The sequence below is a fragment of the Amaranthus tricolor genome, chromosome 1, assembly GCF_026212465.1.
Source record: "Amaranthus tricolor cultivar Red isolate AtriRed21 chromosome 1, ASM2621246v1, whole genome shotgun sequence".
In the NCBI taxonomy this organism is placed as follows: domain Eukaryota; kingdom Viridiplantae; phylum Streptophyta; class Magnoliopsida; order Caryophyllales; family Amaranthaceae; genus Amaranthus; species Amaranthus tricolor.
The window spans coordinates 10,391,283-10,406,983 of NC_080047.1; the positions used below are offsets into that span (position 1 = coordinate 10,391,283).

A 15,701-nucleotide genomic window follows, 5' to 3' on the forward strand; every position below is an offset into this window, starting at 1 on the left:
GCATGGGTATGAAATATGAGTGCTTGCATGATATTTGGGATTGTATTTACCACGTTGACTCTGGTGGTGGGTCGAATTGGTGACGAATGAGTTGGGATTGGGCACATTCTAAGGAAATCGGAGGTGGGTTTTGCGTTTGGATAATAGAGAGTAAGGGTTCGTGTGATTGAGAGTAGGATCAAAGAAGGGAGGGAGGGTCTGCATGTTTTTCTAATGAGGTAGCGGATGGTCCTAACAATTTTATAACACCAAATAAAAATAAAAATAAAAATAAAAACAAAAAATAAAATAAAATAAAATAAACAAAACTAATTTCACAATCAAGAATTATCAATTAAGAACACAAATTCAATCATTAGTAAGTTAATAAGACCAAATGAAACAAGTGAAAAAAACGGAATTGCTACCCTCATCCGACTACCCCTCTCCCCCTACCCAACTATTACATATGCCACCATGGCCTCTTGCATTGCAGCCAGAAAGCTGTCGCCTATCAAAATTTTGGGTACCTCCATCAAAGTTTTGGTGCTCTACAATTTATATATAGAATCAGTTTTGAGTGTTATTTGAAGAAGTTTTTAGGCCATGAGATGTATTTGGAGAGACTTCTTTGTAATAAATTGTTCGATAAGAGTCTAAGTATGAAATTTAAGCTCTAATATTACTAAGATTAAAAGGCGCGAAGTAACTAGCCTTGATGAACTAATATAATTTCAATGACTATGACAATGTTTAAAGGAAATAAAACAATGCAAAAGAACACAAAGATTAAAGAGGTTCACCCAATGATGGCTACGTCCTCCGTGGTGTGTAGTTACTTGCTTATATTATCACAATTGAGAAATACAATTCTTACAATGAAGTATTACAAATGATGTAAGAGAATGCAAAAGCTATGTGTTTAGGCTTAGGGGTTTGTGTTTGATGATTTTTGGATGAACAAATGAGCTCCCTATTTATAGGGGAGATCACACTAATCAACACTCAATACATTAAAGTTAAGAATTAATAACAATGAAATAACTCCAAGGACTTGAACAGTCAAAAACAGCTCCACAGACTTGATTGAAGAGTCAAAAACAGTATCCTAGAAACATCAGAAGGTCCGCTCGACCAAAGCAGAGGCTCGCTCGGTCGAGCGGCCTGGTCGAGGGGGATACAGGAAGCTACTGGATACATTCTGTTTGCTCACTCAATTCACCCTAGAGCCTTGCTCGACCCAACATAGTAGAGTATCTTTTCCATTTCTTCATTAATATTCAAAACTTCCATGTTTAAGTCACACTTCAACACCTTCATAACTCATAAATTAATCCATACTTTAATCACCATCATTCAACACACATTAAGTTACTCACTTAAAACACCCATTAACTCACTCCATAGGATTCCATCCCATAATTTCACACATGAATGCACAATCAATTGGTGCACTAAGTCACCATAAATCTCAACATTCTTCATCATGAATGTTTTAAGATTGGGTAAGAAGGGTGGCATTACCCTGTTCCATATGCATTTCCTTGAGCGAGAGTGATTTATTTAAAGCAAGTTTTCATTTGACGGTTCAAAAGAGAGAAAAAGGTTATATTATTGTATGTGATTTATTTAAGAAGTGTAGCAATACGATTCCAAACTTATTTGTCTATATTTTCAAGGATAAGAATTGGACTAAGGATGTCTGAATAAATAATAGCATACATTCATTGAAGGACAACTTCATCTACACATCGCCAAAAATCTAGATTGACATCTTTTATTTTGGTTGCTTCTTCTTTTGCTTTTGTTTCACCGGGAAAGGTATTATGATGTTACAAATGACATTGTGAACCCATGATTGAACTTTAATTAAAAAGAGTGGCCCAAAAAATGATGTTTCATGAAAAATTGTACGTCTAGAGAGTGATAGGATTGAGAGATTTATTGCTAAAGCGGCAATTTGGAAGAGGTTTTCATTAGATTGTGTGCCAAGAAAGAAAAATATTGAAGCATGTTGTTTAATGGCCATGAGGTGAACTTGTCGAATTTTAACCTAATTTAGAATCCTATTTGAATTTGACCAGACCCATTTTTTTTAAAAAAAAAATTAGTGCAATATTAAATTCTACTTCAATATTTTTGAGTTAAAATCTAATATTTTTTTATCAATTTTTACTATTTGAGTCAATGTTGTAAAATTATGTGCATAAGTAGGAATTCATTATTGCCTAGTCGCTCTTATATTAGTTGTTATCCTTTTTAATCGTATTGTTTAGATAATCATCCCTCCATTATAGTTTTTCTACATAATTAGTTAATTTAGTAAAGTTATAATGTTAGACTCATTTGCTACATGTTTATAATGCATTTGCGGTTCAAATAAATTTTATACAGTCCTATTTTTAACTAATTAAGAATATAATTAATAAATTCAAATGAAATAGCAGAATTTTAGATTAAATCAAAATAAGACCATCTCATTGATACTCATGAATTTTTGGTATTTACCATTATAATCCAATTGAATACTTGTTTTGCTATGATCCAATTGATTACTAGTTTTGCCATGCATTATGACTTGTCTAATGTCTTATATAGACAATGATGAGTATTGTCTTTTTCACCAAAATCCTAAAAATAAAATGAACAATGTTTCTCTTTTTCTTTAAATTTACTACACCTTAAAAGCTCTTATTCTAATTTGTGTGGTGAATTGCATTCAAAGAGACATTAGAGTATATAATAATATGTAGTTAGAGTATTCATTATTTTCCTTGTCATGAGTAAATATATTGATTTTTAATGGATTTATCATAGAAAATTGATTTGGATCCACATATTTAGACTTGATCAAAGATTCAATGACTCTAATTATGAGCCAATAGTCAACGGTCATTTGTAGAATGACATCATTATAAGGTTTGATTGCGTAACCAACAGTCAACAGTCATTTGCAAAATGACGTTATTATAAGGTTTGATTGCATATCCTTCATTTATGGAAAAAAAAATACCATATTATTATTGCTATTTCAAAATTCAATCATAATAAGTATTATTCCTTCTATCATTCTTAAAATAATGCATTATCTATGAATTATGCATAATATAGCTATCTTATTAATAGTTGGTTTATACAACTAGCTCAAAAATCAATAAATATAGCCAAAACACTACCAATTATTTCATTTTTGGTCCAATAATAAGATAAATAATATTAGTCTATAAAATCATAGTTATCAAAATTTCAATTCTGATCTACGATTCTACGATCTTACGATCCAAAAATAGGTGATCGATCCGAATCGTATGTAGGATCTTAATGTGGTAGAATCATGTTATTCTACTTAAATCAAGAATTTAGGTGGTAGGATCATAATACGATTCTACGATCTGATTCTACATGGGTAGTTTCAATAGTAATATATTTTTATAATATAGATTTCGCTTATGTATAAATATATATTTAGAATAATTATATCAATACCTTAATAAAATTCAGGTTTTTCTTGATTTGCAGTTTTAAAATAATTATTAAAAGTATTTTTTTTCAAAACTTAATAGATAAAGTCAAATAAGTTTTTATATACACCTTAAAACTTAAAAAGAGAACAAACATAATTGATAATCGGTAATCCAAAGCACATTAATGCATATTTGTAGGAACCATTCTTTTAAACTACCTTTTTTGCTTTTAAAATATCAATCCCTAAAATTATTTTTATTTTTTTCCTTTCCATAATATTGCATATATAATTAGTGGAACCATTCTATTAACCAGTGTAACATCATTCGCCAGTTAAGTGACACAAAAATATCCCACAATTGACAATACTTCACTTTTTTTATTTGTGATTTGCAAAAAAATTAGTAAATCATGTGACAGTATTTGAAACTCTTAAACGTTGTGTTTGAGAATAAGTATTTCATTTCAAATTGTAGATTTTAAATTCATTATTAATGAATAATTTGAAAATGAAAAGGTTTCAAAAGTTATTCTAAAATTCTCAACTTTAACCACTAAATCAACGGTGGAATTACCTCAAATTCAAATTTGAATTTTATTTTTGTTTGATTTGTCAGATACTAAATGTGAACAAATTCTTCATTTCCAGATAAAATCATCGTTCTTAAACGTATCTTAAAGTTAGGAATAGTATAGTACTAGTATATCTTTTTATCACCTTTCTCACCTTTCCTTCTTCCCCCTCTCTCAATAAATAAATAAATATATATATATATATATATATATATATATATATATATATATATATATATATATATATATATATATATCCAAAACTCATTTCCTCTCCAACCTTAGCTCACAACCCAACAGACAAACAAATTTATCAAGATGTCTCAGGAAGGGAAGGAAGCAATGGGAAAGAAGTCAAACCATGAGAAGCATAAGATGACTGAGAGGGAAAGAAGGAAGAAAATGAATTGTTTGTATTCTAATCTTCATTCTTTGCTCCCTAATCCTCCTCCTAAGGTAATTACTATTTCTTCATTGATCTAATTAATTCTTTAAAGAATTTTAACAGATTAACTATTTCCTCATTGATCTAATTAATTTTGCTACATTTATCAATTTATCAATTTAAGACATGATTATTAGTATTTCGATTCTTATCTATGATTTTATGTCTCTACGATTCAGAAAGAGAGGAGAATCTTAATAATGGTAGGATATGTACAATCCTACCAAGATCAAGAATATGAATGAGAAAATCATAACACAGTTCTATTATCCTACGATTTAACGGTCAGGCGATCGCACAAGGGTAATCAAAACATTAAAAAATTCTTATAATCTAGATTTACTTACATAAAAATACAAGTTATATGAAATACAAGTTAAAAATATAACGTAGTTAGGACTATGAAAATTTATAACTCACAAATTTGTAGTTCATAAATGAGTATTGAAAGTATTCCTTTTAATGAATTAAAGATAAAGTTAAACAAATTTTATTTCAACCCAAAACTTCAAAGATGAATTAAAATAAACGAATATGATTGATAATCAGTTATCATATATCATATCAAAATATATTTGTAGGATTCTATGCTCCCACATTCTAGTACTTCTACTAATTTTGATCCTACCTCATTATCGATCTTAGGTAGAATCTCAATTCTAATAACCTTGATTTAAAATATCCACATTCATTAATTTTCATCCATAATTTATTTAACTTCTATATCATCTATACAATTTAAATATTTTATCTAACAATCCTAATAAGCAAACTATAATTGAATTTTTGGACTAGTTCCAGATAGACTTTAAAAACCATAAATTTCATTTTTTTTTTTTTTTTTTGGTATTCAATACAATTTTATCATGATCCACAAATCAATTGATATTTTTTTAATTTAATTTCTTATTGTTATGACATTTTGTAATTATATGTAGTTTTCTCATTTCACTAACTTATATTTAGTCTTTGTTCCATTTTCTAAAAAAACCAAAGTTTTATATTTTTAATTTCAGATTACAATGAATTATAATAAAATATGATATTAAATTATTTACACTTTTTATTTATATCAAATTCATTTAATATTTGTATTTAAGGGTTAATTGAAAATAATTTTTTTATTAGAAGGATATATGAAGGGATACATTCAATTTTTTAAAACTTTGCTAATGCAAAAACCAGTTAGCATTAGGGTAAAGACATGTTGCATTGTTAAATTTATGATTTATCATACAGCTAGATAGATATTTGTGTGATGCACGGTTTATTTTGGAATAATAAAAAAAAAATTGATTGAAAAAATAATATTCCTTAATTAAATCAAATAAATTAATAAAATGAATTAAGTATCATTATAATTACCTTAAAAAATTCAAAGTAATATATTTATAGAAAACATTAAATTAGGTAATCAATTATAAAATCTAATAAAACGACTGTAAAATTTCACATGACATTCTCATAATGATTTTCTATATGGATTAATTTTTACCAAAATTAACATCAACTTATTCCTTAAGATATGAGTAGTGTATCACAATTAAATATGTTCAGTTAAATTTCCTTGGAATATTATACTTTTGAATTTAAAAGTTACATAAAATTTGCAATCAAAGTTTCTTAAAATATATATTTACTTTTTTATGTTGAAGTTCTTGCTAATTATTTTGAGTATGACAAAAAATCATTATGATAACTTTGTTAGAAAATTACTCAAATTTTCTCTAAATAGTATGGCTACTTTAATTAAATCTTATATTATCAATCAGACTTTTTTCACTAAAAGCACTATATATTCTAAAATTTTCTATGTATTTTATAAGAAATATTATAATTTTATACTAATAATATATGATTACATCTCTATTTAAATTTTTTATTATATATACTTTCATACTAATAATTTCGTGCATAAAATAAATTAAAATTTTAAAGTAATCAATTAATAAAATACTAATATATTTTAGAATGGGCCGGAATTGAGCGCAACAAAAATCTTACAATATGTCAAGTGTCCAAGTGGTTTTTGCATTAGCAATTTTATATTTTTATAATTGAAAGTTTATGTATATTTTTTTATTGATATCATTCCTTCCATACTTCTTATTTAAGTTCACCATTATGCTCCATGAAATTTTATTATTTTAAGATAAAAAATGGCTAAAATGGATACTCATACCATATATATGGAGTATTTATATAAGAAAAACTTAATAACATACATAAATTACCTTTTATTATAAGTAGTTTATTTAGTTGATATTGTAAAACATAGTAATGTATTGTATTTGTAGATATAAATTAAAAATAATAAGAGTGATGAATAACATAACATTATAAAAAGTTTATATAAAAATATAGCAAAAAAAAAAGTTGATGTTGGTGGAGTAAATTATGATTTATTTTATTAACTAAAATAATTTTAAAGTAGAAAAAATAGTAACTAAATGATCAATATTATTCCTTGAACGCCATAGACCTTAACGAAAGAATAATGAGTCCACATTTTAACAAACCAGCAAAATATAATTGATTATACAATACAAAATTGAAATATTATATGACTATTAAAAAGAAATATTATTTTAGTTAGTTTATATAAACTTTTTGTAATTGTAAATTAAATATCGAATGGACAAGAAAATAACAATAAGTTGCAATTAATTTCAAGTTATAATTACCTTTGATATGACATTGCTTGTTAATAAGAAAATAAGAAATTTTTTATGAATGAAAAATTACATTTATTTATTAAGAAAGAAAACTCAACAACAATATTTATATAGCATATTTTAATTAATTAAATACCCAAAGTTATTTTCTTTACCTTTTCATAATAATGAATATATGATAAGTGCAACCATTCTATATAAATTCTTAAAGATAGTAGTAGTTTAGTACTAATACTACATATTTTTACCACAATTCTCAACTGTTAAAAAAATCTTTTTATGAAGTTAGTAAACATTAAAAAATATCGAGATTACAACTGCTAAAAAATCTTTTTATGAAGTTAGTAAGAAACATGTGAAAACCTTAAGCTATGTAATAATATTTAATTGAAGTTAGTGAAAGATATATAGGGATTATAAGCATTATTAAAATATTAAAATGAGGATAAACAGGGTTAATTATATTCAAAATTTATAATACAAATATAAATATTTTTTATAGATACAACAATTAGAACAACTTAAAATAGCAAATAGTAACAATTTTAAAAAACGAAAGCAGTAATATACTATCATATCCATATGTAACCAACTCCAACATTATCTCTCAAACCCCAAAAAAAAACACCCAAAAGAGAAAACATTGCTAGCTTAGTATTATGTCTCATATACTCCACAACACAATTATCATCGTTAAAGTAAGTGTCAATTATCTTAATGACGACGTTAATTTTAAACATATAATCGAACATGCTTTGTCTTGTACCTTGGAGAGGATCGATAAAGATGTGTTGGATATGGGTGGTTTAAGATTTTGAACGGTTGATGAGAGTTGCTTGATCAAAGCAACAAAGAAAGAAGCAGATTGTGAGTGGCTCGACCAGCTGCTCAATCGAGCAGAGCTTAGCTCGACCGGTCGAGCGGTGTTGGCTCGGTCGAGCAGGATGTCTAGAACAAGTCAGTAGCTTCACTGGAAGCTCGCTCGACCGAGCGAGATAGTGGCTCGGTCGAGCTGTAGTCCAGCAGACTATATTGGATTCTGTTTTTGGTTAGAATTTGTAGTGACTATGCAATAATGTGGTGCATTACTCTATTGTTTATTGTAATGTTTATTGTCATAGTTAATTAGGGTATTAATTGGGATGTTACATGTGAGTTTATGGTGATTTATGAGGGAATATTAAGAGTAATGAATACCTTGTGTATAAATAGGATTCATCACTCATAGTAACATTCACCACAAACACACATATTGAGAGGGCTATTGCATTGTTAGAACACACATATTAAATATTCATGCACCCTAATGTAATATAATTTTACATAATTGCATTGGGTATAGGCAAACAAAACAATGATTATTGATGAAGCAGTGAACTACATCTTAACCCAAAAAACAACCCTCAAAAACCTTCAAAAACAGAAGCTAGACAAGTTCCTTGGAGGCCTTGCTTTACTCTCAACAAGGGAGACATTCATGGCGGATCAAGCTGCCAACAACAATTCTGCAGGATCACATGATGCTTTTTCTGTTTCGGCTTCTGATCACCTTCCAGTAGGCATGAAAACATGGACATCTTCCAATGTGGTGCTTAATATCTGTGGAAATGATGCTCAATTTTCAGTTTATGCACCCAAGAAGGCTGGACAGTTTACTGCTATTTGTGGTGTTCTTGACAAGTATAAGTTGAAGGAAACCTATGTTAATATATCATCTGAGGTTAATCGCTATGTTTACATCATTCAGGCGAATGTAAGTTATTTAATTTTGCATCCGGGTTTTAATTCATAGAGTATATTGCAATTCATTAACTTTAATTTTTTCTCATATATACTCCCTATGTCCCATATACATCTAAGATAAAGATGGTAGTTTTTATGAAATTAGTAATAAATGAAAAAAAAAAAATTTGTGAATGGAATTAAAAAAAAAACTCACTATAAAAAAGTTACTGACTAAGAAATGAGTCCCCTTTTAGTTTGGAAAATGGCTTTGGCAACTAGATTGAAATGGACCAAAATGAAAAATATAAATTATATGGGGATCATTATCTAAAAATATAAATAATGTAAATTTGATAGAATGAACCAAAATACAAAATACTGCAAATTTAGTGGGGCGAAAAGAGTATATTCAATGGTCGTTAAACTTGAAAACTCATAATATAGGAATAAGGATGGGGTTATGAGTTCTAAATCTTATTGAACCGGCACTAGACTTAGCTTGCCTCTAATTTTAGGATTTAAGTCTAGTTTTTTGAGACTCAACGGATTCAAGTTAAAAAAAATAATAATAATCACCTTAGACCTAAACCAAACCCTCTCTCATGAACCACCGAGACCCGTCGTACCAACTCTAGACCTGATCTTTATACAGCTCAAAATAAATTTTAAATTTATTTTGTACATATTTCTATATTTATAATGACTCAATTTAGACGTAGTCTAAATTACGATGACAGCCTAATTTAAATTGTTTTTACATATTAGGTGGCAAAAGAGGGTTTTCAAAACCAGTTCTCAGCAGAAAGCATAGAAGAAGTATCCAAGCAAGCAGCAACTGAGATAATGTCGTTGATCTCATATTGATCAACTACCTGAGTTTCCATTTCCAAACTTTATTAATTAGTAATAAATAAATGAGGAAGATTATTAAAATCATTGCATGATAAAACTTAAGTACATTATTTTCTTTCTCTTGGATGATTTTATTTTCTTGAGATTCTTCTTTATTCGAAGATGAACTAATTATATTTTTCGGTTGAGACAATCAAATTAAAGGTTTTTTAGTTTTTTGTTGTTAAAGTGTTGGCGATATTTTTCGTGCTTTAATGTGTCTTAGAGTTGTTAAACACAGACTCATTAATTCGACATTTATCTAATTTAGTAATCTAAATTGACTATGATTTTTTGTTGAGAATTTGTATTGTTAAAATGAAAAGCGTAAGTATCATATAATGGATGAAATATTAAATTTTGACATCTATTTACTAATAAATTCTAAATTTTTTTTTTCTCCAACAAGCAATTTTAATCATTTGACTGTGTAATTATCTCTCCATTTCTTTTAAGTAATGGAGAACGTTGTTGGAGGCAAAATGTAATATAAAATACAAATTTTCAAATTAGAAATTTTCACGGTGAGACTATCTTTATTAGAGGTGTTCAAAACCGGATACTAGATTGTTTTAGATTCGAAAATTTGATTTTTCGGATAGTAAAAACCATGATCCATTTCTGATTCGAAAAAACCGGATATTTGAGATTCAAATATTAATCCGGATCAAATACCGGATATCCGATTTTAAAAATTCTTATGTCTTTGGTTTTTTTAAAAAAAATTATGTCTTTTTTACACATAATTATTTAAGTTCACTTTGCTTTCTTTATTTAACAAGCATATTTTTTTTAATTTGGAAAAAAACTATTATGATAATATGGTTGGATTTTCCAAGGTCTTAATTAATTAACAATAAATTAGTTATGTAACTTAGTTATAGTTGAGAATTGTATATTCAACAAACTAAACAAAGAGTTTAATAAAAAAATATAGATATTTAAGTAATAAAAATAAATAAATTATATAATTATGAAACTGGATATCCGGATTTCCAATTTCATCAATATTCCGAATGAAATCCAGTATTCGATTTAAAATCGGATTTCCGGTTCGAATTATTCGGTTTTCTATAAAATCGGATAAATTATTTGGTTTTTAGAACCAGATTCTTGATATTCCGGATCATATATTTTTGAACTCCCCTAATCGCTATTGGTTGACCCAATACACACTTATTGTTTAAAGTGATCACTCTTTGTAACTTAAGAATGATTACTTATAACCTTAAAATGAACACTTAATATCTTACATTAAAAAAATATAAACTAACAGCTAGTCTCTTGAGAGATGTATTTCAAGTCCAACCCATTAAAAATTAATGTCTATTTGCTGCATTCTTAATGCCTACTTATATTGTCCTTAATGCTTACTTTTCGTATCCTTATTATCTACTTTCAATATCTTAAATGTGCACTTAAATTATTCTTAATGCCTATTTAAAATATTTTACAACATATATAATAGGCCGGCCCAATTAAAAATAGTCTCTAAAAGAATCGTCTTTCACAAGAATTTTTGATAGACTAAGGCCATCTTATAATAAAATGTCATATAAAATTTGTTGGATATAAAATTAGTGCACATTAACATTGGATGGGAAAGGCCAAGTCTTATGTATCGTGTCTTAAAAATAAACACTTCCGCATGGCCCATGGACATTTTTAAACGTTCATTTCACCGTGGCCTACGTGCTTGGGCTTTTTTTAGATAAATAGTGAGTATTAGAATAATTTAGAAGTTGATCCGATCCCAATCATTTTGTGAAGGTATGAAAAAACATAAACTTTTCTATGAGACAGCCTCATGATGAGACATATTTTACATTTAAATTGAATAGCTTAATATTAGAAACTTTTAGCATAATAGACTTTTTGTATAATTTTATTTTACGGTAAGATAGTCTCATAAAAAAGCAGCTGAAAAAATGCTTCATTATATGGACCAAATTTTTAAAGTTTTGAAAAAAAAAAAAAAAAAAAAAAAAAACCTTCCCTTCCAACAATCCTTATCCTTAGTCCTTATCCTTTTCTGTTTTCCTAATTTACCTCACCTCTCCATCACTCATCTTCCTCCTTATCTTTCACTCTGTCCTCTCCGTTTCCCTGAATTCACTTTTTTTTGCTACCCAAATTTTCAATTGACCTTTTCTTCCCTTTTTATTTTTCGACTTTCGTTAGGGTTTTGCTGATCTTTATTGTCAATTCGTTGCAGAATCGTGAATATTTGTGGGTAAGTTTCATTTTCATGTTGTTGAATTTATTATGGTATATTGTATATGATGTTTTTGGGGCTAATTAATCAGTTTGGCCAGAAACTAATCCAGGTTTGCTTATTCCCCTTTTTCTTGATTTTGAGTTTTCATGGCAATTTGTTGCTGTTTTAATTTTCAAATTAGTCTGATTAAGAAGTTTCAATGTATCTTCGGTTTATAGGTACTGTTATTGGAAGGTCTCGAACAATCATTCATCCTCATGTCAGTGGCATTGCTGCTCTTATCCGCTTTGCTCACCCAGATCGTCATTAATCAGTGGGTAAGTTTCATTTTTATGTATTAGGGTTTATTAGGGTTCATGTCATTGGAGTAAATTCTTTGTCTCTCTTTTAATTTAGTTTTCTTGGATTTGGCATTTTTTTTGGTTAAAGTTGAGAGTTATTTGTGGGATTGTTTGAAACTTCGAATATGATGTCTGTAAATCAGGGTATGTTACACTATGTATAGGATCATATATATGGTGCATTTGTTCACAAAACAAGAATAAGCCCACCATTTTTTTCAAAAGTTGGGGTGGAAATAAGCTTGATCTTCTTGAAAGACTTATAAAACAACTTTTCCTTGAAATTGAAGGCCAATCAATTGATTAGACCAGTTTGGAAGACTGTTTGAGAGACTATAAATACATGTTTGAGAGAAGGGGTATTTAAAACAACTTGTGATGAACAGCTTCGAGGTGCATTACCCCCAGAAAGTCACATTGCAAGGGTTGCTTTTCTAACTCCCAAGTTATTTTCCCAGAATAGATGGCTTGTGTAGTTCATCTTGCAGGTGAATTATTTTCTTTATTTATTTTCAATCTTATACTAATATTGTACTGTTTTTATTTGTTAAATTGAGAATTAAATGTTATAATCACAGAAAAGCTAATGTGTAGTGATTAAGTTTGACAACTTCATTGTTGTCTTACTCCCTCCGTTTCTTTTTGTTTTCCCGTTTACTTTTTGCACAGTTTTCAAAGCAAATTTTAAATCTTAATATCTCTAAATACACATAATAAAAAATTATAGAAAACACGTAATAAAAAAGTACACATTTAGACGAATCTAACGAGATCTCTCGTCATCACATTTCTTTGCAGTTTTCAGCATTCATGCTTCTTCCTCGAAATTCTTTTGTTATTCTCTTTTCTACACTAATAAAATTGAGCTTTTCCATTGAGTCTCATTATTAATTTGATACCATCTAACATGCTCAAAATGAGAAAGAGAAGGGGAAAGGAGGATAGAAGAAAATAAGTAAAGTTTGAAAGTCCTTTCATTTTGTTTATATTTGTTTGGGAAAATGTCTTTTGGAAAAAAGTTTTTTGACATTATTTTTGTGATTTTCTATGGATTGTGCATTATTTCTTTGTTATGAACCATGACCCTCTTAACTTACAACCTGCCCCTAAACATTACACTCATAAACTGATCCTAAGCGAACGCGCACCGCCCCATCCATTAACTGTGTCTGAATGTGAGTATATGTTATACCACTTTCATGGCATTTTCAGTGTAATCCACATGGTTTACATTCAAGTTTTCTGGGTTTTTTTTATTATCAGCTCATCAGAATCGAAATTGTGCAACATTTCTATATTTATCTTGATTTTTGTAGCTTATTTTTACTCGATGTTGGCAGCGAGGGATGCAGCATGAACAACATCAAAACGTCAGCAAAAACAATCAGCTTTAGAATAGTTACTAGAACTTGATTTAAGACTTTCAGCTCACATGAGATTTGCCCAGAAGGCTTGTAGTGTAATAGAGTCAATAATTTTTAGAAAAGGCTTGCATTAATTTGTTCAGATTGCATTGTAATCAACATAAGGCAATATGCCGATATTTCTATTGTTCTTAGTTTTACTTGTCTTAACAAGCTAGATTGTATTAAATTTGTTTAGCTTTGTTAAATTGAGCTTGACTTGTTTGAATGCCAACATATTACGGAGAACTATGAGTTGCACATCTTTATAAGCTAAGAAGATATATATTATCCAAAACCATATAGCAATGGGACGATGGGCTCTAATAACTATAAAGTGTGCACATCATTATTAATTTGTTGATGTGGGATAAAGCATTCCAACAAACATGCATTGTACTCACAATTTTAGCATGGATACAGTTGATTTATTGTCGGTGATTTATAGTAATAACTTAGTGATGATATATCTAACACTGATTTTATACCTTAGATTCGATATACGATTTAAAAGCATTGGAACAACTCAAAACGAATCGACAATCAAACGCTTGAATTGTTTTTTAATGTCATTCAATTTGATTTAATCCATGTTGGCCTCTTTTAAGATTGTTGGTAACTTATGATAAACGTGATGAATAAAGATATTGTTGGTGACTTATAATAAAAATATATAATGATGATATATGAAAAAACGATCTTGTTCCAATACTAGTGTAGCATTTACACATTTGAATTGGTTGGTTTCTTGAACAGCTTAGCTATGCTTCATGATTGAACATATAAAGCATTAAATACTTTTTCATGCCTTATTTTGTTGTTATAAACTACTACCTATACATCTTTAACTCTTGCATCCTTCACAACATTTCAACACATTGACATTTCAATATTTTCATTTGTGTTGTTGCTAATAAAACTATATAAAATAGTATTATGTATTTCGATATTGTAACTTAGGAGATCGCGTGCTAATTTTTCAAAAAATAAACGTCTACTTGTTCGAGCCTATTGAAGAAGTTGTTGCACAAGAATCAATAATGCAAAGTAATGGAAAAATTGGTCGAAATGTAAGGCATTTATTAATAGATCCTAAATAGCTCTTTATCTAATGGTCTATACTTTATGTCGTGAAATTTGACAATTTTAAAATTTGATCAATTTTAATACTTAAAAAATCATTTTAAGACTTAAAAGACCAATTACAGAATATTAAATTCTCATTTTAACTTTAAAATAGGATGACTCAAACATTAAAGTTGATATTAAAAACTTTGAAATTGGCATTTTAAGTCTTAAAATTGTATTTTTAAGGATTAAAATTAATTTTTTAAGTCCTAAATTTCGAATGTTAGAATATTTAGAAAAATTATTGGGTTTGTGGGTCAGTTGCATGACTAAAGCCGTCTCACAAGAGAGTAACTGTTAAAAAAATAAAATAGATTCAATATGAGCCTAAATTGATTGTCGATTGGACCATAGCTGAAGTTATGGTTGGTTTGGGCCTTTGAATTTGGATATGAAAACACTAAACTTAAATGAAATTAAAAATCCATTATTTTACTGGGCTCCAAACTTGTTAAATTTTAAAAAATTAGACATAAATCTTAAAAATAAGATCGTATTTCAGCAGTTGAATGACCCTTTGATCATTCATTCATGTTTGTTATCAAGTCAAGAGTCCACTGCCACATAATGAGTATGAATACCGAATTGGCAAAAGTAACAAACAACAAGAATAGGAGATTGCTGACAAAAAAAAAAAAACTAGAATAGGAAATAAACCTAAAATGCTACCAAATAAAGATACAATTTTTCTTTTTTCCTTTGAGTTTACCTTAACATTTTCCATCAAACAAAAATACAATAAATATACAATTCTTTTCTAAAAGGAAAAAAAATTACATACACCAAAACTTAAAACCCATATCCCTATACCATTGCCCTAATAAAAATCTACTTTAAAACCTTCAATTTTTTCTATTC

The 15,701-nt window shown here is 28.3% G+C and overlaps 1 protein-coding gene and 1 long non-coding RNA gene across 4 annotated transcripts; both read left to right on the forward strand.

Moving 5' to 3' along the window:
• Positions 1-4,335: 4,335 nt before the first annotated feature.
• Positions 4,336-9,726, forward strand: LOC130825719 (transcription factor bHLH95-like). The gene is made up of 3 exons (XM_057691129.1): positions 4,336-4,473; positions 8,480-8,890; positions 9,628-9,726. Exons 1-3 carry the CDS (start codon positions 4,336-4,338, stop codon positions 9,724-9,726), a joined length of 648 nt encoding a protein of 215 aa, XP_057547112.1.
• Positions 9,727-11,743: 2,017 nt separating this feature from the next.
• LOC130825307 (uncharacterized) lies at positions 11,744-13,950 on the forward strand. 3 transcript variants are annotated; one of them, XR_009046869.1, is made up of 3 exons: positions 11,750-11,986; positions 12,190-12,288; positions 12,603-13,950. It is a non-coding gene; the product is annotated as an uncharacterized LOC130825307 (long non-coding RNA). The 3 variants fall into 3 exon arrangements; XR_009046870.1 differs by having other exon boundaries at positions 11,756-11,986; positions 12,190-12,800; positions 13,629-13,950; XR_009046868.1 differs by having other exon boundaries at positions 11,744-11,986; positions 12,190-13,950.
• The last annotated feature ends 1,751 nt before the right edge of the window (positions 13,951-15,701 follow it).